This window comes from Ursus maritimus, unplaced genomic scaffold (genome assembly GCF_017311325.1).
Source record: "Ursus maritimus isolate PB19 unplaced genomic scaffold, ASM1731132v1 scaffold_4, whole genome shotgun sequence".
NCBI classification, from domain to species: Eukaryota; Metazoa; Chordata; class Mammalia; order Carnivora; family Ursidae; genus Ursus; species Ursus maritimus.
In genome coordinates, this window is record NW_024426552.1 from 6,894,543 (window position 1) to 6,919,758 (window position 25,216).

At 44.7% G+C, this 25,216-nt stretch overlaps 1 protein-coding gene across 5 annotated transcripts in view; it reads left to right on the forward strand.

Moving 5' to 3' along the window:
- Positions 1-25,216, forward strand: part of ERG (ETS transcription factor ERG) — a 229,077-nt gene that overhangs the window by 120,618 nt on the left and 83,243 nt on the right. The window contains exon 1 of one of the 5 annotated variants that reach the window (XM_008701909.2): positions 7,270-7,387. The exons of 3 other annotated variants lie outside the window; for them this stretch is intronic. In XM_008701909.2, coding sequence (XP_008700131.1) covers positions 7,370-7,387 — 18 coding nt within the window. In that variant the 5' untranslated portion in view covers positions 7,270-7,369. Of the gene's footprint in view, positions 1-7,269; positions 7,388-19,393; positions 20,120-25,216 lie in introns of those variants that run through there. One more of the 5 variants, XM_008701911.2, reaches the window with a different exon arrangement.

The window sequence follows — 25,216 nt, forward strand, 5'->3', positions numbered from 1 at the left end:
TGTCGCTAATTGTGGGCCAGGAGTGGTGTGGACGCGGGCTCTGCTGAGCCTGGAGTTGCTCTTCTCTTCAGCCAGTGCCCTTTCTCTAGAGGGGCATCACAGTGAGGCTGAGCGAGGGGGCCCCTGTTACCACTTTCCACGCCTCGTCCCCTCCAGCACGTACGGTGCATGCAGAAAGGTCAAGTGTGTTTCCCCTTCAAGATCGCAGACTAACAGATGAAACACTTTCTTAACTATCCGTCCGCAGAGCGCATTGGAAATGAACCTCTGTTCTCCTGGCAGACGCAGAGGAAAATCCGTGGCCAGCCACAGTCACTGTGGCCTCTTCAGAGGTCGGAGCCTTACCCCCACGCAGCCCCGCCTCCAGACAGCCGTGAACAAAGCAACTCTCACCCACTGACCTCCCTCTTCTTCCGTATAGGAACCAAAGTAGAAGGGGAAAACAGGAAAAACTACAGATATTTTAAAGCACAAGTGAGGGGGCGCCTGAGCGGCCCAGTGGGTTAAGCGTTGGACTGTCATGATCTCAGGGTTGTGAAATCGAGCCCATATCAGGCTCCATGCTGGTCATGGACCCTGCTTGGGAATCTCTCTCTCCCTCTCCCTCAGCCCCTTCCCCCCTCAAAAAAGATAAAGTACAAGTGAGGACAAAAAAGAGGAAAGTTGGGGCGCCTGGGTGGCACAGCGGTTAAGCGTCTGCCTTCGGCTCAGGGCGTGATCCCGGCGTTATGGGATCGAGCCCCACATCAGGCTCTTCTGCTGTGAGCCTGCTTCTTCCTCTCCCACTCCCCTACTTGTGTTCCCTCTCTCGCTGGCTGTCTCTATCTCTGTCAAATAAACGAATAAAATCTTTAAAAAAAAAAAAAAAAAAAGAGGAAAGTTGCAAAATCAGTTAAATTTTTTGCAAACATTTCCAAGGTACTATGTTTTGCTTTAAGTGTTTAATGTTTAGAGGACCTAGAAGTCAGTGTAATCACGTTAATAGGATTATTTTCAAGAAAACCCCTTTATTTTAAAGTTTACTTTATTTAATTCATATTTTTATATATTAACATTGTATATCATTTTCATAAGTGATGTCCTGTAAGCATATCCTCAAAACTATAATGAAAAAAAAAATCGTGGGTACTATAAGGTATCTCTCACATATTATGGTATAATCCACATCCTTCCCACAATTCCCATCTCTGGAAAGGATCTTGTAATATCTGAGTTCAGGCAAAGTGCTCGCATGATACCAGCATTGATTGCACGGAAAACGAATGCACTCAAAATTGACCTGTTAATTTGATGGGACTTGCCTGGGAAGCCTATCGAACCATCTAGAATTATTGGGAAGTAGAATATTTTTTATGGTTTGGAATTACTGATAGTGCTGTAAAATAATTCTACAGTTTCCATGGTCAGATCTCACCCAGAAAATGATGCTTTTAGTCGTAGGTGTGTATCTGTATGGTTTAATTTTGCTCCGTATTCAGGTATGTTTCCTTAGGTTATACTAATGAACAGTGTAAATTTTCCAAAACAGTTTTCTGCATAATGAATGTTGGATTTTAATTTGAATGGATAAAAATGGGACAACCATGTAGGATAATGATACCAATTCAAAAAGTGTCAAGTGAAGAATTAGTCATACCCGTAGTCCCTGTAAGGGCCTTTTAAAGGGATATTTAGCACCCTCTAGCGACAGCAGTTCAAGCAGTTGAAAGGAAAGTCTGGTTTCCAGCTAGGAAGTAAACAAAGCAGTCAAGTTCTTTGGCCAATAGGTGGTTGCTTCCTAAAATTCGTGAGGCAGGATTATTTTTGTGCCTGTAAATAAAGGATAAAATAGCGTCCACCAGGCAAACCCCAGCTTGTCTTCTGGCCTATCATTGATGTAGAAAGGACATTTCCATTTGTCCCCCAAAACTGTAGTTTTTCCCAAAATATGTGCTGAGATTTGCATTGAGATACAAAGAAGACGATGAATTAACCTACATCAGAGTTCAAGTCAGTGCATTTAAACAGACCTAACACATTTCTGTAAGGCTCAACGGGAAAAGGACTGGCCTGACTCCATTTGAACTGCACGCTGTACCCCCGAGAGGGAAACAGCCTTCACATCACTGCAGGGAAAGAACACAGTGCAGAGAGGGTACGTACAACGCATGGAGGGTAAATGCAGGGGGGGAGGCTTGTGCGTGGAAGATACACTGTAGCCACAGTCACACACGCTCTTGCACACACCTGCCTCCAAGTGTAGGCGTACAGCTCCCTTAAGTCTGTAGGTTGCCTGTTTCACGCTCTTGCAATTGCAAATGCATTATTTATGACAGATGTTCTGTTCCTTGGCTTCGTTTCTGATTCCATTTGTGATGTAAATAAATTAGCAAATACGGAAACATATTAAGTGATATAGAAAGAAAACCACCTGAATCTGACTCAAAACAGACTTTGTAAAAGCAGGGAGAGCAATTGACTAGTGCAGGCGTCTCTGTAAATTTCCATCACGCAGGGGACATTATCGTGCAACTTATTATCTTTCTTTAAAAAGTAATATATAGTTTCTTTACAAAATAATTTATGAAATATCAAGACAAAATAAAGGCCGATATCTAGTATCTTACAAGTGAGACTGACACACTTAGAAAACTTCAGAGTCTAACTAGATCAAAATCTATGTTAATTTAAACAGCTCAAGATAACTTCTCAGGGTGGCCAGGGGTGATTGCTGAGGAAGTAACTGGGACATAGTACTGGAGATCTGAGTAGGGGACAGAGGAGCAGGACTGCCCCTAGGTGGGATGGCCACAGGCCTTTGTGTCCCCTCCAGCTGTGTGGCATGGGTGCTGGACTGCCCTGTGGGTAGACTGTGCTTTATGGTGACCAGTGCAATCTGAAGGCTGTGACATCTCTGCTTATCTCTGCCCCATTATATGGATGAAGACCTTGAGATGCATTTAATGGGTCACAAGTGGTGTATAGAATCATGACCATTGAAATGGGAAATTTAAAATTCCTTTAAATTATTATGCAAAATAATTGACCTTAGGGTTTTCATTTCTCCTCCTCCTCCTCCTTCTCCTCCTCCTCCTCCTTCTTCTTCTTTTTTTTTTTTTTTTTGCTTTTCTTTTTAGTCCTGAGTAATAAATGGACATATTTAGGGTTCTTAATACTGGTTTTAATAGTCCTGCATTTTTTAGAGGCATAAAGAGTTAGGTAAGAGCAAAGTTGTCAAAATTTGAGAATATATGCGATGCTTATGAAATTGTGTTCATTGAAATCATTGCTCCATTGGAGCCTGTGGAATTGAACTGACACATGCTTCAAAATTAAGGAAATTGCAACTTGGTGTTGAGAAGTTGAGGATTTAGTATGTGATAACAATTTCCTCTGTTTAGATGAGTTCAAATCAACCAAGATGCTGAAGAATATATTAACCACTTAGGACAGGTGTTGAAACAATAGTTATTTAAATTGTAATTGGATTATTTCTTAATGTGTTGCTGGCGGGCATCACACACACACACACACACACACACACACACACACACGCAGTCTTACCCAATGGAGGGAAACTGCACTCACGAAGTATGCTTTGAATGGAAAAACGGTACTTAACCGGTGTATAACAAGTGACTAAGAGCGCCTTATGCTGAGTATGTTCTCAGGCAAATCCTCCAATTGACACAGACGGAAAAGTTCCACTGAGCGATGTAGTTTTCCATTGTGGGGGCAGCTGCAGATGCTGGGTGCTTATCTGTAATCTCAGGCATGTCCCTGGCAAGAATCCTTGGGACATCCTTCTTGCAGCGCTTTCATGAATAATCCAAACATACGTTTTAAGATTCATGTGTCATTTTAGGGACAATATAGAGCACTTTGTCCTATTGTTTGACCCTTAAAAAGTTTGCATTTCATGGGCTGCTTCCAGGCTCTGCCGTTGTATGTGGGCGGAATTTAAGTAAACAAACACAGACTTCCTGAATGCTAGGACACCCAGTGGCTGGACAGAGCCCTGTCATCCTTGCTTCCTAGTGCTGACCAGAGTGCCTGGCGTACAAAAGACACTTTATTAACCCTGACTGGATGGGTTGACGTTGGGTAGATGAGACACAAGAGTAACTTCAGGGTTCTGTCACTAAAATTAAAAAAAAAAAAAGGAAAAAAGAACTACTCTCTTCTCGCTGTAGACATTTAAAAAGGAACCTGACTTTTGGTGCACGCATAGAGCTTGACAGGTGCAGGTAATGGTGAGCTGCGTGTCATACAGATAGTTATGAAAACATAGCACGTTACGTGTTACTCATAGAACTTTTACATTAAAATTTAATTTCTATTTACTGTCAATGTTTGGAAATCTAGATGAACCAAAGGAGGAGGCGGGAAAACAAGCAAGAAAAGAAAGATTCTCCACCATCTGTACTGTAGTATATTGCCTTAGTGCTTCTGTCTTGGCTTTTTCCTTTTAGCAGAATGGGTCTGTGATATAATTCTCCTTTATCACTGGATTTTTAACTTACCAGGTGTAATATCATAACAATTTTCCATATCACTGAGTATCGATCTACATAATTTTCCTGCAATATTTTCAGTGATGATGAGCATTCCTGTGAATGGATGTTTAACACAGGGATCAGTCATTCACGAGCAAACCTTCTTTTGTGTCTCCGATTGGCCCCTGACATGGGTCTGCCTGGTTACCTGAAGGGTGGCTTCCCCCCAGGAGGGCTGGTGACTGGTCAGAAGGTGCCCAGTCCTTAGGCTGCTGAGCGATCTGGTGCTGAGGCCGGGTGTAGGTGTAGGCTTGGGGTAAGGGCGAATGGGAAGATAAAGTGATATCTTTATCTTTGGATGATTCCTCCAGGATAATGTTCAGGAAATGCTTTCTGCGCTACTATATTCTAATTAATAGATACGCCTTATGCTTTCAATAGCCAATCAAAGTTAAAAAAAATAACTGTGCATTAAATATTCAGAGAATACCAGGCTTGGATGCTATGATGCCATTCCAGATACCAGGAATTATTATCTTTGAAGATGCTAAGAAGCGAGTGAACATCTTGTTGTTAGAAATGAGGAAGATCTGACTTTTTGAAAATTTGTGGCAGGAATTACAACTCATAAATAATCTAATACAGATTGCTTTCTATATTTGTGTGCATTTTCAAAATTCGACACAATGAAATTTATAGATAGAGTCTTCAGGAAGTAGACCAAATAGTAGTATCTGGTTTTCTGTTTGTAAGTATCCAAGAAAGAGAAATTAGTCTCTACTAAAACAAAATTTTTATTAATTAAAGAATAAAGGATATATATGAATATACACATATAAGCATTATACATATATATTAAGAGAAAAAAAGCGAAGCAAACGGTGTAAATTACCAATAGTTGGAGTAACTGGGTGAAGGATGGTAAGAGTCCTTTGTATTATCTTTTTTTGTACGTTGGAAATTTATTTCCACGTAGAGAGTCAAGAGATTTCACTGTTTGAGCTGAATTAAGCAGTAACCAAGGAACGGGGCTGGATTAGGAACCAGATGAGGGTGAGGTAGGACCAGGCAGCACTTTCTCCCCACGCTCTTTTGTTAGCAAAGCGTTCATCCTGTCCCTTGGGGAACCCACAGGAGCACTGCTCACTGGGGTACTGTGGTTAACATTTAACGTTGACGCGTCTCGGGAGAGCAGAAGCAAGGAATCCCAGGGGAGCCGAGAGCGTTTTTCTCAGCACTCCTGAATCCTTGTGAAAGCTGCCCAGATAAAACAACTCAGTGCTTTGAAATTTTCAGGGAAACAAAATTTTAATCAGCCTGCCATCTCGTTCATTGTTCAGAGATGAAAAGAGGGGAAATCGACACCCGCTCCAAGCGTAGATGCTGAGAACTTGAAGGTTCTGATTTTGACCCAGAACTGGATTTCTTTTATTTTCTCTTTTCCCTTTGTTGTCTCCCTTTGTTTCTTGGTTTGTCTCTTTCTCCCCTCTCCTCCTTCTCCTCCTCCTTCTGTCCTAACACAAGGGCGTGAGTCAGGGGACATTAGGAGATACGGGGACCCCGGCTAGTTTCGAGAACTCGGACAGATGCCGAGAAGTCTGAGTGAAATCCGTTCCCCGGCCTGTCCATCTCTGGCCCCGAGCGTGGCTGAATGACTCAGCTTTGGTCTCTCCCATTCTGCGGGTCCCCAGTGGAGACCACACCTCTTCCCCGGTCCCACTTTCGTGTAGCTACATTCAAAGCCAAAGGTGGTTTCTTCCAGAGAACAAGTAATTTCCTGAAAATGAGTAATTAAAGGCCTCAAATCCTCTAAGGAATGTACAGGCCTCCATTAGCTGTATTTCCTTTGAGTGGAAAACAGACGTGTGGCCCTGAACGTGCAGCTTGGGTTTTCAAACACTTAACGAGGTCTTCACGTGGCATCCGTGCGTAGCCAAGAGTTCTCTCAGGGTCTGTGGTCTGCCACGTTGACTTTTGTCAGAGAGGGACCGGCTTGCCCACCTTGTAAGCCATTTGTAGTATGATTTTAGTTATTTGGGTCTTATTTATTTATTTATTTATTTATTTATTTATTTATTTATAGTTCTTTGGATTTTAAATCAATATTTAAACACCAGGATATGACAGGATTATGTCTCCCTTTATTTGCCTCGCTTACCTTATTGGTTCTCGAATCTTGGTGTTTTCAACTGGTCTCTTGCAGAACAAATAAAAATCGCATGTGTTTGGAAAGAGAAAATGAAACTCTTCTGGAAAACTCACGTGAGATGTTGACTAAAGGGAGGCCGTGAAAAGTCCGCAAGCAAATGTGTTATTCCGTTAATGTGAAATAAGGTCCCCCCGCAAAATTTCCTTTTGGGAGAAAGGGGCAGGGAGCGTGTGGGGAGGAGGGGCTCAAGTTCTGTGTCCCAGTCCTGGGGCAGGTCCAGGGACCTGGGGGCCCCAAAGCCCCAGTGGCAGCTGTAGGGGGCCCTCCATGCCTCGTCCCGAGGTGCTTGCGGCCCGTGTGAAGCCATGCGGAGTCCCGCCACATCTGCATCCTGCCCGGGGCAGCGTGTCGCACGGCACACCAAGTCACACCTGCTGTGGCAGTCCTTGTCCCAGGCAATTGATGCCTTTTTTTTTTAATTAAAAAAAAATCTTCTGGCTGCATATCATCAAGAAAAACAACATTGTTTTCAGGGTCCCTTATCTCTCCACTCCCAAATATCCTGTTTCTTCGGGCTGGGCCGCCAGGACCAATAGAAACCTCTTCCTGCCATTGGCTGACTTCATTTCCCAGACTTAGCACAATCTCATCCGCTCTAAACAACCTCATCAAAACTACTTTCTGGTCAGAGAGAAGCAATAATTATTATTAACATTTATTAACGATCAATAAACTTGATTGCATTATGGCCAGCACTATTAAGGTAAGGCAAGGGTTCCTTTTCTTTTGACAAAATCTTGTGCTTGTTACTCTTTTCTTTGGTTTCCTTTATCAAGGCAGATAAGTCAGGATTGGGCAACACCCCCACTACCACAATAGAGGACAACAAGATTTCCTCTGCACTGCCTAGTAAATTTCCTTTTTCCTACTCCAACCATCCGCAAGGCTTAAAAACTTCAAACTCAGAAAAAAATTGGGGTTTCTAAATTCACTGTTGAGTGCCGTGGATGACTTTTGCAAAGGCTTTTTGGAGCGCGTCTGAATTTTCATATTCTTTAACTATCCCTAGCGGTGCGTGGATGTGTGATCGGCTGGAAGGCAATGGACGCGGAGAGGTTGGAGGGCAGGGTCGGAGAAAAAGATGGGCTGGTAAATGTTGATCTTCTGGATGCTCTTGAATGACCCCTTAGCCTCAGGGGTGCCAGCCAGCCCCAGTGGCAATGAAGAGATACCTGGCAAGTGGCGGCTGGTCATGGGACACGCAAATGTTGATTTGGTTTTTGGATCCTTCATGCTGAGAGTGGAGTGATCTCATAACTCAAATGGTGGTCGTTCGGTTTGTTGGGTGACATATTTATCTTTAATAAAATACTACTCCTCTGTGCGCTGTGAGTATACGTTCTTGCCCGTCATGGTTGCTTTGTGGGAATAGAAGAGCTGTGGCGTACGTGGTCTGATGTGTTTTTCTTGCGAATGTCTCTAGTAGATAGCATAGAGAAATTAATGGGGAGGTGAATCAGTGTGCATGGGAACCTAAACGTGGCCTAATTCCTGTAAGCGAAGCCGGTCAGATGGTTCGTGCAAGGCCGCGGCATGGAGTCTGTGAAGTGGTGGGCTGTTGAGCTGTTTTCAAGGCCACCCTGCCTTGGTGACATTTGTAGAAATGAGAAAAATCAACAGCGAACACATAACTGAAAGGAAGAGAAAGGAAGCTTTATTAGTTGCATGTCTTTCGTTTTGCTGTGTATTAGTCTGGGAGGCATTTGGTTGTATTTTCATCAAGGGTCTTGGTGAATTTGAAAGCTCATGAATGTGGAAGTTTGCCCAGAATTGGGCCAAGGCATTTTCAGAAACCCTCCTTGGTTTGGTATCTGAAATGTTTGTACTAGAGGGTAGGATGAAAACCCACCATAGGAGCTGTGTCTTAGAAGCTTTGTTCAGTTTTTACTTCTCCAGGTGTGTTTTGTTTTTCACGGAATGTTCGATAACATATATGAAAAAATCATGTATCAGAGACTAACCTTACAGAGGTTTTTCCTTCTGTGGCTTCAAGGATTGGAGGCTGCGGAAATGTAACTGTCATGGGAAAGACTTTTAAAATTGGGGGCTTGATGTGCCCCTCTTTCAACTATATGAGCAGAAATCATTCGATTTTGTAATGCAAAATGCTACCCTTTTTATTCCTATTTTCACTCCTAATTGCGTCCACATTTCATAACAATTAAATCAAATAGTCTCTGTGAATTTTGAATAGCTTGAGTGCAATTGTATGTGTTTCCAAAAAAAAAAGTCAGTATGTTGAAGGACATCGAAATAACAGCCCGTCCTTTAGAATGCAGGGTATGGCTTGTGAAACATACAAATGTGTTACGCTGTTTAATTTGAAGCATACATTTCTGAAGATATGAAGGTATTTCGAAGCTTGAATGTTTTGATTCTAGAATAAATTTTGGGTCATCAATACTTGTCTAGGATTCTATGCCTGCTTGAACATTTGATGGTACTGGTTATATGTATGTATATTGTATATATCTCAGGTGAACTTTAAAATGACTTCAAGTGGATCCATTTTAATCCTCTGTTCAAATAAAATAGCCCCTCTTTATAGGTAACTTCCCTTAAAACATGTTCTGTTGGGCTTCCTGGGTAAAGTAATGAGATGATTTTACAGACTTGTTTATAGAGTGGAAAAAGGCGGCCCGAGTCTGTTGACTGCAGTTTTAATTATGTGAGTGCAAAGCTCAAATTAGCATAAGGAAAATTACGGCTGTCCGTTGGAATTAGGAAACAGTCTGTCATACAGGCAATTTCTAGTCTCTAACGCATTCTAGTTTTTTGTTGTTGTTTCAGTAAATAAATCAATTAGTTGCTTAAGCATCAGATGTACTGAAGTTGGTAACTCCCCATTGGAGTGGGCTTTTTTTTTTTTTTTTTGCATTAATATTTATAAGACCTTGTGAGGCACTATGAAAAGTTAGAGGTTTTTATCCCGTCTTTGTGACTCTCGTCATCATTTTCTCTTGGTGTTTGGAACTGGGAATGGAAAGTTTCTATTGGAAGAAGCAAAGGAATTTTGGGGGCTTATCCGAGAGTGCCCGTTTATCTCTAAGTGTCCACGGATTTTAGGGTCGGATTATAAGAGTTCTCATAAAAACATGTAAACATCAAGGGTGATGTCCCCATAGGTAATTCATAGATCAGTTTTGGTACTTCTGTCTGCTTTTTGGCTTTTCCACCATCTGACAGTACTGAGGGGTGCTTAACACCCCGTTCCTCTCCTTCTGCACAGAACAACACGGTGTTGCTTCCAGACTCCAAGGAGCCAGTTGTTAGCCTTGGAACTTTGGTTGTGCTTTGGTTAGGACTTTTAATCCAAACTCCCAGAAACTTCCCTGACCCTTTCATTACACCCTGGGTCACTTGGCAAGTCTAATGAAGCCTACGATCCCGTCTCAGGATAAATGCTTTTAAATACATATAATGCGATACTTAGAGTGATAAAGCATGTGAATTCTGTCCAAGTACAGTTCAACTCTTGGACTCCTCCGGTGCCCAGTGAACCCCACATTACAGTTCCTGATCCTAGAGTTTCAAGATCCTTAGGCTTAAAAATGGGAATGTGGGGATTTTCCGTTATCACAGAGATCTGACATTGAAGGACAAGGAGAGAGCAGTGCCAGTGGAAAGCATCTTAGGAAACAGACAGGATGTGGAAAGTTACAAGGCTGGATGAGGGAGCACACTATTACTGTTTCAATTCGTTGTTTAAAGAAGTTACTTTGATTTAACAGAGGTTGGAGGGTTTGATGATGATTGAAACATGGTGTTAATTTAAAAACATATTGCTTATTTTATAAGTTTCATGCTTTGCACATAGCAGGCACTCTATTTGCCATCATGCGTGAAGGAAAAGTTAGTGAAAAGCTCAGGGTTTATGAAGAAAGTTCATCTCCTAGGGTTTTGATGGATGTGATGAATGAGTTGAATGGCTCTAGGCATGAGATGTTTCATCAGCCCATTGGCTTATGCGGAATGAGGATTGTTTCAACCCTCATTACTTTGGGGGGAGACTCAGTGGCAGTGGAAGGAACGTCAAATGGAAAATGCTGCTGTCCTGCTGTGTCAATGTCATGTCCCCAGAGCAGGCCCTGATCTTCTGTCCTTGCCTGGAAGTGGAAGCCCAGGCCATTATGTTCAAGTGCTTGCTGCTTGCATTAGTGGGCGGTTCCCCGATACAGTTTGCCCCCAGCTGGATGTAGCACACGTCTCCCTAGCTCCCTGAGTGTGTGTGCACCTGCATCCCCTCAGCGCCCTGACTCAGTGACCGTGGAAAGGAGAACAGGGAACAGTGAAATTTTTGGATTCTTTCCCATTAAATACTCTTACATAGGATTGTAGCGCACTCAGAGAATGTTCTGAAAGCCTGAATCATTTCTGAATTATCTACATTTTTTAAAGCGATTATCTCATTATTATTATCATTATTTTGCAAAATAGACCTTTATTTAAAAAAAAAAAACCCTACACACATACATACTTACGCTTATTTAGGTCCCTTGAAAAAGCATACCTAAAAATAAAATAAGTAAAACCACCATTGTGGATGCCTTCAGGAAAATATTACTTCTGTGTTCAGAACTGCGGAGTAAGTGTTGACCCAAAGCAGAAAACTGCACCGTGGCATCCCAATAACTTGGCAGGCCCACTGATTTAATGGCTGACGCGGAAGAGAATCGCCATGCGGGAGGCCGTGGGAAAGCCAGGACTAGAGTTTCTCTGAAATCTAAGATCTTCCCAGAAGAGTGACAGAGACAGTCTCCAGGCCTTGCTAGTGTTTGGTGGGACACTCTGCTCTGACAGGATCTTCTCTTCGGGGCTAGAAAATACCTCAGATGCCACAGGACCCACCTCCTCCTTTTGTCCCAACGGGATGGAGGACAGCTGTTCTCTGCCCTGGTGATTCTGTCGCATGGCCCGTGAGACTTCATTTCTTACATCGGGCGGCTGCTACAGGCACACCTGCGTTCGGAGCCCGGCTAGTCACGTGACCTTGTGTGACTTGACCTGTCTGACCTCAGTTTCCTCACCTGTAAAATGGGGTTCTAATGGCTATTCTGTTTTGCGCTGGTACGAGCCTCTGGGATGTGCTCCATACATGGCAGACGCCATTGGACCATCCCAATGGATTGAGCCTTTCCTTATCCTGCTTCGGTTTTGAAGCCCGGAGCCGCACAGTCTCTGTTCCAGTGCTTTTGAAAAGAGCAGGGTCGCTTCTGTGTCAGTACCGTGGTCTCCCCCCGAGGGCAGGCCACACCTGGGTCTGGGAGGCACCAAGCTAGGAGAGGTCAGGAGGAGCAAGAGTGTATGGGGAAGGGGGTCTTTGGGTTAGGGTGCAACAGGGCAGGTACCAAACCCACAGGCAGGTAGAACATGCAGGGGGTCACCGAAGGTGTGGCCGGTCAGAGGGTTGGTTTAGCTCTGTTCTGAGGGCGGAGGCTGTTTGCTGTTTTGCTGAAGGAAGGCAGAGGCCTCCAGTACCTCTTGCTCCTGATTAGGGCGAGAACAGGAATATTGGAATAGCTCTACTGTTCTATTTTCTCATTAATTTTGAAAAATACATCTTGTTGTTTTGCACAAATTATAGTAATAAAACATTCTTTTTGTAGAGAAAACGAAAAAAAAAATCCTTACACAGTCAATAGAAGTTGCTCCTGATCTCAACCAAGCAGAGAGAATTACTAACATTCCTACTGTGTGTTTCTCTCTGTCCTTTTGTCCACCAGACTATGCATCCGGGTGTTCTCAGTTAACGTTGTTCTAGATGAATTCCCCATGTCCCTAAACATTTTCCCCTAAGCAGAGTTTTTAGGCTTCATTACATCCCATCTAAAATAAATATTATCATTTATATAACCAATATCTGGTTACAGCAAATAATATTGTTTTCCATTTTTCAGTACTTACATTGCAATACAATCTCTATCTCATTTTTTAAAATTCACTTTACTACTATTAGTGCTTGCAAAAGGAATTGTTGGGCCAATGGGCATACATATTTTTAAGGTCATATTTTTAACTGGAAAATTTAAATATTTGCCAATTAAAAAAAATTACCGCTTGACTCTTCAGAAGGATTGTACCCGTTCCCACTTCCAGCCATGGAGGGGGCCAGTTGCGTGCATTTACTCAATTCAACTATGCACATTTTACCCTCTGAATCTTTGCCATTCTGACAGGCTAAACTGGCACCTCACTTTTATTTGTGTTTCCTTATTTACAGTCTTTCCTAACTTTTTTTTTTTTGCCGTGAACCTATTTCAACCGGTGGCCACTGTGACCTTTGGATCTATTTCTTATTCATGCCTTCATTCTGTTTGATGAAACTTATTTCCCACACATTCCCCTTATTGAACTTGGCTGAGGCATGTTTTCTAAAGCTTAAGATCATTCTTCATTCTGTCTGTTCTCTTACACTTCATTGTCTCGTCAGCACATACTCCCAGCTCTGCTTGTGTTTGTGAGTGTGGGTACTCTGTGAATATTTCACGTATACAGACCCATGCGAGCCTTGGAACTCGTTCTTACTGACAGTCTGTCCCCCTCTTTTGTGTCCTCAACAGCTACTGGCAAAGGAGAGGGGTTCAATGAATATTTGTTAAAATTTTTTTAAAAATTTATGTGAATTTTTTAAAAAATTAAAATCTTTTGCAGTCATAAAGAGAACATTAAGATGTCAGAGTAATTAATCATTATTGTAGATTTTAAGTGGAAGTTGTGTTTCTTTACAGATATTTCTCCTAGTCAAATAAATATTAATTACATAGAATTAAATTGATGTTTAAAAGCGCTTAGGGAAACGTTTTTAAGAGGGAGCTGTTGTGTCTTGAGTTCCTAATCCAAATTAACATCATCCTCGTACCTGCAGAGAGGCCAGGCTCTGTGCTAGGCTCTCACATTATCTTGTGTGACACCCGTGCCCCCCAGATTCTGTTGCTTTTTGTACACACGGGGGTAGAGGATTAGAGAGGCTGAGGAACTTGATCAGGTAACACGAATCCATTCGTCTCCCCTCAGTTTATCATCCTGTGATCTTTTTCCTGCTCTTTGCCTTCGCCTCAAATATTAAATGGTTGTGTAGGAAAATGATGTATCAAATGATATAGTGATACATTAAGTAACTGAATAATGGAAATTATTAAAACTGGCTAATTTTGTTGCTACTCTCGTGTGAAAAACTCCATAGGCAACAATTATTCTACTTTTGGTGACTAATCAAGATAAGATGCCAGAAAATTCGAGAGCTAAAACTCCAGCACCCATCTGTATTTGCTTGGTGACACGAATTCTTTCCCATATTTGGCAATATCCAAGGGGCAGTGGTTCCAGGTTCCAAATCAGCTGCTGATTTAAATTTCCTCATCCCAAGTGTCCACTTCCTTGCTCTCGCCTTGGCCTCAGTAGCGAAAACGCAGCTCCGTTTTCCATCAGACCTTACAAGTCTTTCAGCGGGGTGCTCGTGGGACTCAACGCTGGGAAGAACGGTAACTGTTGTGCACAGATAAGTGTTGAGACACGTAGAAAAGAAATGCCAAGGCCAAGCAGAATTATTTATTTTTAAAGCCACATCATCATCCAGTCATAACATGGACGTCAGGGCTGTTACTTCCCATGTTTTTGTTCAAGACAATGCGTGTCAGGTTCTGGAAAACGTAGGCAAGAACATTTATCACGTATCCGGCAAAGAACCCGCATTCTTGTATTTCACAGATCCACCTTTAAATTCTTCCACCTTGGTGATTGGACAGCTGTCTTCCCCTTATAAACTTGCAGAAGAGCAGATTGATTTTTTTTTTTTTCAGGGACACCGAGTCTGTCCTGAAGGCAAAACTGCCCCCACCCTCGTAAGCATGTTTCCCCAGGGCTGGTACCAAGTGCATCATCCCATCCCCTTTGGGTCCCACTGGGCCTTTTACTGCGTTTTATTTTTCAGACTTAAAAGTAGGCATGGGATGCTCACCTTTGAGGAAGAGGAAGCTGTTGAAACAACACTTCAGAATTTGTCAACACAATTAGTTTGTGTCTCAATTTGAGGTAGATTTCCCAAGACGTTGCTCCAAGTTAGAAAAGAAAAAAAGTGTGTGTGGTTTAACATTGCGAAGCGCTCCTTGGATCTGTGTTGAATGTATGTATTCCCTGATGTTCCAAAGAGCTAAGAAGCTGCAGGTGAAACAGCAAAGCACAGCCTGTGTTTATCTCAGGCCGAGGGGGACACGGCTACCCTCCGTGTCTTCACAGCATCCTTAAAATAGCCTCTGTGGGGAAAGGATTGGTCTTATCTTGCTTGCAGAGGAAGGGAGGGGAGGAGGGAAGGGGCTGGCTTGTGACATGGTGGCCGAGCTTGATGCAGTGGGAGGCCCCAGGTGGGTTCACCTCTTTGGGGCCTTAGCACCTCCTTGGGGGGGTGGGGGGATGAAAATGGTCTTCCTGGTGTTTCACCCTCGACAAGTACTTAACCTCACAATATCTGGAGTTTTCCATCTGTGAAAGGGCAATAACAACAGTCCCTACCTCCCAGGGTCCTGGCGAGAGTAACTCAAAGTTACTGAGCGCATGTGAAGTACTTAATAAACGTTAGCTAATTTTACTATCCACCGGAGTCAAATAAATTTTTCTTCTAGGACTAAAATCAGGAAATCCACAAAAGCTATTTTTTTTCCTTCTCATTTCAATTTCAGCAACAGTCAGTGAATTGAGGTGTTTTGTTTTTTCAAGTAGCCAGTGTTCCTCTAACATGTTCTTTTTCCCTTACTATGAAGCAAAAACTCTTACAGACAGTGAGTGCTCCGTTACTCACAGCACCTTATGTGCCCTGGAGGTGACTTACAGCCGTGCTGGGAGGTGCTTGCTACCTGCTCCTGGAGAAGACCCTCGGGGCTTTGTCACTCCCTGCTTCTCTCCGTCTATCTCATCTTCATGCTCCTTCCCTCCTCTTTCTCCCTCTTTCTGATAGCTCACAGCCCAAAGGAGGCTCGAAAACACAAGGGACAACAGTACTGAGAAGGGAGGACCCTTCTGACCCTCATGGATGCTCAGGGGTCCCTCTGGGACCCGCCTCCTTTCCCATCACGCTGGGTGTCCCAGATTCTCCACGGCGTCTCCTCCCAGGGATCTGGGCCGGTGCAGGCTCGCAGGCCTTCGGTCTGGGATAAGGATGTGCCGGGAAGCCGGGCCAGGAGGCGCCTCCTGCGGCTGGTAAATGTCCTCAAAACCCTGAGCCTCACATCTGCTTTCGAGTTCTATCTTCCACTTCACCTTAGGTGAACTCTTAGAATTAGAAGCGCGTTTAGAGTCACACGTAAAGTAAGAATAGCGTCCAAGGTCGAATCCACGTGACTTTATGAATTACCTGACCTGGGAATTACCCATCCCACCAGTGTGCGTTTACATGGATGGTCTTACTGACTTCACCTTTTGAGCCAGAGACTATGAGCTCTGTGAAGCCTGCGTTAAGCTTTAGAGGAGGAATAAAATTTACTTCGCTAGAGAAGCGACCCCATGAAGAAAACCACTGTTTGTTTCTTGGGTTCCCCCGACAGAGTACCTTCCGTCCTCCCCAGAAAGCCGTTCCTATTGACTCACTTCTATGGGAAGCACCATCGTACCGCAGTGTTGATAAGAGGCTGCTTATGAAAGAAGCACACATATATTTTGGTGAAGCCTTGTTCTTTGCAGATGGAAAACATCTTTTTTTGATCACATGTTTACTGCTTCAGTAAACAGTAAAATGCTGCTGCAGCAATTGCCTTGAGGATAAAGGGTTTGTAGACAGATACTTCCTGCGCTCACTTCCTACGCAGATAGCCAGGCAGCCAGGGGCTCACCGCGGCAGGAAGGGCTCCCACTGGAAACTTCCCCCGCGCATGTGTGGCTCGTCATTCACTGTCTCCTCTCCGAGGGGAATAAACCTGTGGCTACAGATCTTCTGGCAGGATCCTCTATCTCGAAGCAGTGGAAAATCCAGCGTCTCTAAAGTCACGGCTTCGGTCCGTTTTCCTCCCTGCTCTCGTCTGCTTGCTGTGTTGACGGAGATGAGTGTGACCAGACGGTCGTGACTGTAAGAGGTGTGTCGTGAAGGCACCTCAGTCTCCTGGGAATCACCATGAATGATGCATGAGGCTGCTTTTCTAGTTGGTGGAAAATGAGCCTCTTGGGAGATTCAAGTGCATGTCCCCCCCCCCTCCCGGGGGTTATTTAGAGTAAAGATCATTTTAGATTTTGCTTTCTTCAGGCAAGCAGAGATCGCCAGATTTGGGTACAAAAATCTCAGTACACAGACTGTTCTCTGTGCTGATCTTACACCAGCTCTTAAGTTCCAGCGAATGCATTGTTTAGGTCCTTTGAACCAAAGCACATAAAACCACAGCACACAAACATTGAACAATGGGGCATCATCAGTTATCCATCTACAGGATGTGTCCTTACCGACGGGCCCCTTTGTGAGGGAAAATAATATACCGAGTCAACAAACAGTAACACTTAACAATAAACTAAACAAAATAAACAGCACCTGAAAACCGCTCAAGTCAAGCACGGGCAGAACTCCAAAGAGTGATGTTTACATCCTCCCAACACGGAAGCCTCCGCCTCCACCCGCATCTCCTATGGGTCCTGAAAATAATCCAAAGACTGAGCTGCCTTTAGTGGTTGGGTCACGTCACGGTAAAGCACCCCCTTTGATGATCGGGAGGTGCCTGGGCGCTTGGCAATGTCAAGAGCACAGTGTCCGGTAGGGCCCCTCCCCCCGTACCTACACCGCAGGTGTGCATGACTGCCAGGTGGGGAGGCGGCTGGTCCTTGACCCCGAGAAGCTGTCAGACGTGCTTAGATGTGGTGCTGGCTCAAGGAGAGGCTAGTACACGAGTGAACCCTAATGCTTTTACCTACAGTCACTCCATACATATATTTAGGATTGCCCGAAGAGATATTTTCATTTGTTGATGAACTTTTGCTCTTCTTGTTGGAAGACACTGTAAAATCTTAGGGTCCTCCTGTTGGGGTGAAGACTGCTTTCCTCCTCTGCACCCTGATTGGGCAGCTCTGTTACGTTTTGCTGAAACTCCCCGAGGCGTCTCCCAACACAGCTCCTTCCAGAGGCTACCTTCTGCCACCTCTGCTTCTTTGTGAACGGACCTCTCTGATCTCCCAAGTCTGTATTGGTTCTGGTGTCCCCAGAATCAGGGTTCTGTGATGCTGGTGCAGGGGTGCACAGCAGATAGACTTGACTTTGATGCGGGATGGAGCAGCACCCCTCCTGGCGTCCTCCCTGAAAATCACCCCTGTTCAACTGGGGCTTGTGGCTGGGTTCCCCCCCCCCCGTCTTGTTTTCTTTAGCCTGAAGTGGATACACGTTCAATATAGCCATTGAATAGCATATTGTTCAAACAGCAACAATAATAAAACCTTTGTTCTTTTTCCCCCATTTCGAAAACAATTATTGTAGGATTTTGAAAATAAGCATTTAGAAAAGGAAATTAAAATAATTGATTTTACACCATGAAGGGTCTCTGAAGACTTGGTACTTTTTGGATTTGGGGGGGGGACTTTTTTCCATGCACAGAGACATACTCTTTAGAAAGAATAATAACATTTGAGAAATTAAACTCATTTTTAAGAGTCCTTTTCTACTCACTTCCCTTTTTCCAGGATGGAGAAGAAAAGAGGAGTAAGGGCTGAATTTCTTGTGATCCCCTTTAGAGATTAAGGCTCCATATTCTGTCTGTGGAGCAGAACCAGCTTGCCTGGGGCAGGTCCTAGCTCCGCTGTGCCCTGGCAAGGGCACTTCACTTTCCTGTGCCTCGCTTGCTCATCTGTAGAACAGAATGGGTAATGAGAATAGCGCCTGTATCTTGGTGGTACGCGCATTGGGTCACATGTGTTCATGCGCAAACAGTGTTCGCTGTTAGGAGCTCTTTGGTGACTCACCCTTGTCTTGTTCCTAGTATTTAATTTACTCTCACATCTTAACTGCTCTTTCTGAAGTAATCCATTCTTGACTGTGTTTGTTTCAGTGTTCGACTTTTGAAAGGCATCCTCCAATACATTTTGGATATCTATCTAAAGAGACACTGATCTATTTCATCTGAAGAGATGAGAGGCTTTCCCTATATATTATGTGCTTCTTTCTCAGGCTATTTCTTTGAGGATAGTAGACACACCATAATAGAGTCCCCACTGGGGGTCCGTTCAATGGTTCAAGCAACGTGGGACTTCAACTTTTAGCCACTGAACTCAGCTGCGTTTTCACGAGCCCAGAGAACCAACGATTTTGAGGAGCCATAGAAAAAACAAGGTGGAGGACTGTGAGGTGTTCCCTGTCACCTCCCTTGCCTTTTCTGTGAATGAACGAATGTATTCCTGCAATGGAGAGCAAGCGCTGGTCTCTGCAGGGGTCCTAGAGTAGAAGTCAAGTGCTAGTCTGAACCAGCTACTGTAGCTGGTACGTTCTTTACAGGAGGAAAGGAAACATCTCTCGAGTTCTCATGTTGCCAGGTAACGTCCATGATGAAGGATCTGTGGAACCTCCTTGAAGACCAGAAACTCTCAAAACACTGGTTGTTAGAGTTCAGGATTCTGTACCTTAAGTTACCTGGCTGTCACCGTGTCATGCTTTGTTCATGATGAACATGCCTAGTAAGCAGTAGGCCTTTACTGGATCTCTATTCACTAACGAATGACTATCTAGCTGGGTGATAAGCGCATGACTGAGTGCATTAATTAGTGCGGAGACGCTTGCTCACATGTTGTGGAGAACTCATTCATTTAATTCAAGGAGCAATGATTGACTTCTTAGTATCTGCACAGCGTTGTGTTAGTTGCCCCTAGAGGTGATGAGGGAAGTTGTGGTTTTGATCAGAAGACAGAATTATTACTGTGTCTTGGGACCAGTGTCTTGAATGCCCCCACGTCACCTGTGAATGCCTGACACACTTAAGCATGTGTGTCCTAAAGAACCTGCCCATGTTTGGGGAGAAGGGGCTGATCGTGGGGCTGTCCAGAATCTGCGATTGGAACATTTGTGAGCATGTGCCCGAAAAGTGCGTGCCTCTCTGCCGGGCCACAGTTGGAGATGCTTTCCACTTGAAAACCAGAAGCAGAAATATGGTCTGGGAGCCTGCGTTCTATTATGTGACACCTGTCCGGATGGGGCAAAACCAAGCTTTCACTTTCGCTACGTGGCAATACCTATCAGTGTTTCTATGTCCAAGGTTTGCCTTGGGTCATGCCTGTGTTCAACTGTTAGAATCCATTACACGGAAAGTCTTCCTGGGCACACAGATGAAGAACTGTGTTTAATGCATTATGATGGGCACTGTTGTTTCTCTTTTTTTGTTACTGCAGCCACTCCTTTGCAGTTTCAGGGAAGCTGCGACTTAATTCCTTAAAACATGTACTGGTATCCAGTGTCCTAGTCCACACGGAGGGTCCGTAACCACCGGTGAGTCTGGCGGCACGTTACTGTAATTATTATATAAATGACATCTGCAACGGGTACGATGTGGTGGGACACTTTCCTAAATAGCTAAGTTCTTTGTATTCAATTGCAGCACGATCTGCTTTATGAGAAAGATGGACTTTAATAGCAATTAACAACCAACTTATGTAAGCCAGGTAATAAAACTGGATCTCCTACTGAAATTTCAAGGTTAGCAAACATATTATTTAGCTTAGTGAGCCTTCCTGGTTAAGCCGTTCTATATCAGCCAAAGAAAACGTGATCTTTCAGAAAACCTAACGTAATCTGTTATCTTGGTAAGGCTTTTTTCTATGAACTGGTTTTCAATGTAATGATTGATGAATTTTGCTCATTGTTGTTTGTCCTGCGCCTAGGACAGTGCCTGACACATGGCGAGCTGCCCCATAAATGTTTGCTGAAATGAATGAACACATGAACACATGACCAAATGTGTATCCAAATCTTTCCCTAAGTGGGACACATCTTCAGCTGCATAGGTGAATAAAACAAATCTGACTCGGTCCCTCTTGGAGCAAAAAACTACAATGTAGTTTTTAAGGACTCAGAGAAAAGGCAAAAAAAAAAAAAAAAAAAAAAAAACCCAAAACCCAAAAACCCTTTTATTTGGGAGTCCAAAAGTTAGAGGAAACTGGATTGGCCATGGAGGGGTCCAGTGTTTCTCAACGCAATTATACTTTGGGTCCGTATACCCTTAATTGTTCTTAGGATAATTAAAAGGAATTCTTAAGAGAACTAAGATTTTGTTGGGGAGAGAATATTCATGAAACAATCACAATTTGCCTAATTTGCCCACAAATGTTCCTTGGAAAAAATGCTAAAGAAATTAAATTTTCATTTCCATTGGCTGTTTTTTTTTTAAATAACTTCTAACATTGTTTTCAAACAAATAAAATTTTGAGACATTTAAAGATCTTTGTGAAGACACCTCCCCATGTGATGATGACTTTCATTCGAATGTGAGCCAGACGTTCATGCCCCCATTAGTACAAGCAGAAAAGTTCCTAAACAGAAGAACGAGGGCATTGTCAGACAAAGGAGTTTACATGGAAAGTTTGACAAACTTAGCAGTATTCTGAAAGCTTCAGGCTCTCTGGTTGCTGTAACCAGGGATTTACCTAATGCTTGGCATAAACTCAAGTACTTTTGGAAAGTGTGCTGACTCTCTAAGGCAAGCAGTGGGCCATACCATGCCCCCCAAACCGCAAACATTTTGTTAGAAACGGTGCACAGGGAGCGTATTCGTTTCCTAGGGCTGCCATAGCCAATACCCACGAACCCGGGGTCTGACAACAACAGGACTGTATTCTTTGGCAGTTTAGGAGGCCAGAAGTCCAAAATCAAGGTGTCAGCTGGCTCAGGTCCTTCTGGCGGCTGTGAGGGAGAGTGGGTCCCAAGCCTCTCCCAGCTTTAGATGGCTGCCTGCATTCCTTGGCTTGTCACCACATGCCCTGAACTCCGCCTCTGTCCTCCCATCCCTCTCTCTGTGTATCTGACTGCTCTGTCCTCTCTGGTCCCTTACAGGGGTGCTTTTGTTGGATTCAGGCTCTGCCCTCCTCTAGTACGATCTTCCCCCAATCCTTGCCTTAATTACATCGGCAGAGACCCTACTTCCAAAGAAGTTCACATCCAGGGGGACGTGGGTGGGAGGCTGCCATTCAGCAGGAAGGAGACAAGGCAGGCCTGGAGGTGGGCAGCTTCGCCCGGGCTTTGGAAGAGCGGGCAGCCCCTCATCGAGAATGCTCACGGCCGCGATGCTGGGATTCTGGCATCGTGCTTGTGCGTAAGTCGCGTTCGGGAATGTGTGAATGTAGTCAGTTTCCCGGAAGAGCACGTCCGGCCCCGCGGCGTGCACATCAGCCTTCACACCGTGCCATCCAGCGCGATGATCAGAATCACAAATCACTGTAGGGCGGGCGTTCCCCCCACAGCTGTTCCAGTTTCACAAGATACTGGGTGTGATGCTGTGGTTTTTCCTTATCTCATAGTTCTACTTGGTGGATGTCAAGAAGTGCAGCGAGGTTGGGGCCACCACAGGGCTCATCAGAGTCACGTGGGGGCCTGGCGACGCAGGCAGCCAATCACCCTCCCCACAGGCCCAGTGTAGACGCATGGATGAGTGTGCTGTTTGCATCTTATAAAAAAAGAAAGTGATTCTTGTGGCTTTTTCGAGAAAGTCCTCAAGTTGAACCTCCACGGCCCTAAGATTAAGCTCATAAAATGGCATCATGTCCTGTGTTACTGTCAGGCACCATGATTTCATTTTCGTCTTCTGGCTTTGATATCTGCTGGTGTCATGTCTTGTGACATGGAGCTGTCACTCCACCAAGACGTGAGCTGCATCTTAGCCCTGACCATGAAGCTTCTGCAAGGTTTTCATGGGAAAGACATGCAAATTTAAATCAAGGACAGTCAGGAGCTCTTGTTCTGTTGTCCACGTGTGCCCTTATCTACTTGGAGGGCACACAACAGTCCTCCTGGTATGAAAAGTTGGCCAGCCCGTCTCCATCTTGCCAGCAGCTAATACACGGGAAAGCTCCCAGTGCGACTGGGAGAACTGGACCCAGGGAATCCTCTGCTTGCATCTCACATAGTTGCAAATGCAAAGGTGGTGAAAAGCCCTGTGAGGCAGGGGTCAGTCCCTCGGGGTGTCCTTCACGACTTGTGCCCAGGAGTGGCCAGAAGAACGCTCTGGAGCACACAGTGCATGGTCTCCTGGCTGTGGCCCTGGGAGTGTGTCCCCGGGTGGTAATATTGCCCACGGGGTGCTTGTACTCCTCCCATGCTCCTCTCTCATTCTGTTACTAGAGGCCGGTGCGAGTGAGACAGGCCGTGGAAGCTCAGCCCCGTCGCGTGCACACCCACCCGCGAGGCCTTGAGTGTCACGACTTACCCATTGGAGACAGAAACTGGGTTCAAGGGATAAGATGAGATCGAATGTTAGCCTGGAGTATTTTGAGAGCTGTCTTTGGTCGTCGTGAAGCCTGGACTGAAACCTTGGGAGAGAGAAACTTTAGAACATGCTAAGTGAATGTTCTCATTTCCCCCCTTTTATTATTTGTTTGCGTTTTAGACTCTGAGGGAAGGCCCAGTAGCAGACAGGCTGGCTGTGCAGAGCTTCGGTCCTCCCCATCACTTTGTACGTGTGCTCACGTACTCGTGTGCACCTGTTCTGTGAGCTGTATTTTGTACCCGCCTGGGTTTGTGGCCACCTCTAAGGCACAGGGGCCTTATCCTTTATCTGTCTGTTGTTAATACCATGTCCATAAACCCAGTCCAGGGGCCCCATATAAGAGAATGTTCCTGGGGCATCTGGGTGGCCCAGTCAGTTGAGCATCCGACTTTTGGTTTCAGCTCAGGTCATGATCTCGGGGTCGTGAGATCGAGCCCTGCTTCAGGCTCCCTGTTTAGGGGGAGTCTGCTTAAGACTCTCTCTCCCTCTCCTTCCCCGGGTTCATGCATGCTCTATCTCTCTCTCTCAAATAAATAAAAATAAATCTTTAAAGAATGTTCCAGAAGGCTATTGCCTGATGGTAAGTTAAGTGATGTCAGAGGTTTCTCTTTAGTGTTGTGGAAGTTAATCTCACCGGAGGGCCCCCTCACCAAGCGGTGTTGTACGTGGCCTATTTGGTTAGCCCAGTCGGTTACAGCATGTGCTGATAAAGGCAAGATCACAGGTTTGCTCTCCATGAGAGCTAATAACTTCTCAGAGATTGAAAAAAAAAATCTCCCTTCTGTGACCACAAGATGCATTTACTCATGCAGTGGCCTGCGTGGTTGGAAGAGAGGAACCCAGGGCAAGTGAGGGCCCGGCTCCGTGCAAATGTCCTTACTGTTGGGCAAAAGAAAAAGAAAAGGAAGAAAAAAAAAAAACATTCAAGTCGTGTTGCTCTTAGCAGACGTGTGTTCCTGCATGAAAGCAACAAAACCCAACTCCCCTACAGCTAGCGATTTTATTTTAAAATGCCCCGAGCGACTTTCCACGCTAACGACCTCCAGGGGCTCCAGCGGAGGTCCAGGTTACCTGAGTTCCGAGCAGAGTCGTGACCCACCTCTCCCCCGGCCTTTGTCATCGGCGCACATCTGCAGAAAGAGGCCGTTTACATGGAATTCAAATCTGGTTGTTTAGTCTACAAGGAGGAGGGGAGGAATCTGTCTCTTTAATGTTTATAACGGTTGGACAGAGCTTGGCGGGTGAAGGTTAATTGCTCTCCGGTTTAAGCAGTTGTGTGCCCAGATGGGTTATCAGAGCCGAACACTCGTTACAAGATTAATCTCATTTCCGACAAGACTTCCCTTTCCTTCAACTGATTTTCGCCCAGCCATTGGAGCTGTCATCAGCCGTTAAAAGAAGGGCGGATTACTCTGGGATATGAATGTGGTATGCAGCGAAACAATGCGGAGTGCTGTCCTATCTCAGGGAACATCTTTAGGAGAACACATTTCAGGGGTGTTACGAAGGCTCAGGCTCGTAAACAGCCGGGACAATCGGGCCACTTAACCCAGCACTGCCGTGAAAAGGCCCAAGGCAAAAGCCATTGCCTCCCTCTGGCCACGACCCCGCTCTTGTAATATAGAATGACGTGTTATGGGCTTTGTTCCCTGTTGAAGATTTTTTAAAACTTGTCTTCTAATCAGATCTTTATTCTCAGGGCCGGCCACCTAAGCGGCGGGGAGTTTAGTTCACTGTGTCCGCACCGAATTTCTGTGGCTGCACGCACCTGCATGAGGCCCGTTCGTTTAATTCCTGTGCCCATTTCAGACTTCGGTTTAAATTTGGAGAGCTCGTCACATATTGGCCTAAAGACGCTAGGCAGATTTTTCTTTATTTGAGGACAGACAGCTTCGTGTCTATGGTTTGTCTCAAGAAATGCTTCTAGGAGCGTGGCAGACGAGCAATACCACGTGATCCCTTTGGGATTTGGCATGTGGGAATTCATGTATTTACTGATGATGTATTGGACACCCATGGTGACCATCAGTGTGGGGGGTATGTAAGCAGGACAGATGGACCCATGCAGCGCTCTTGATCCAGTGGGGATGGGAGGTGTGACAGAAAAA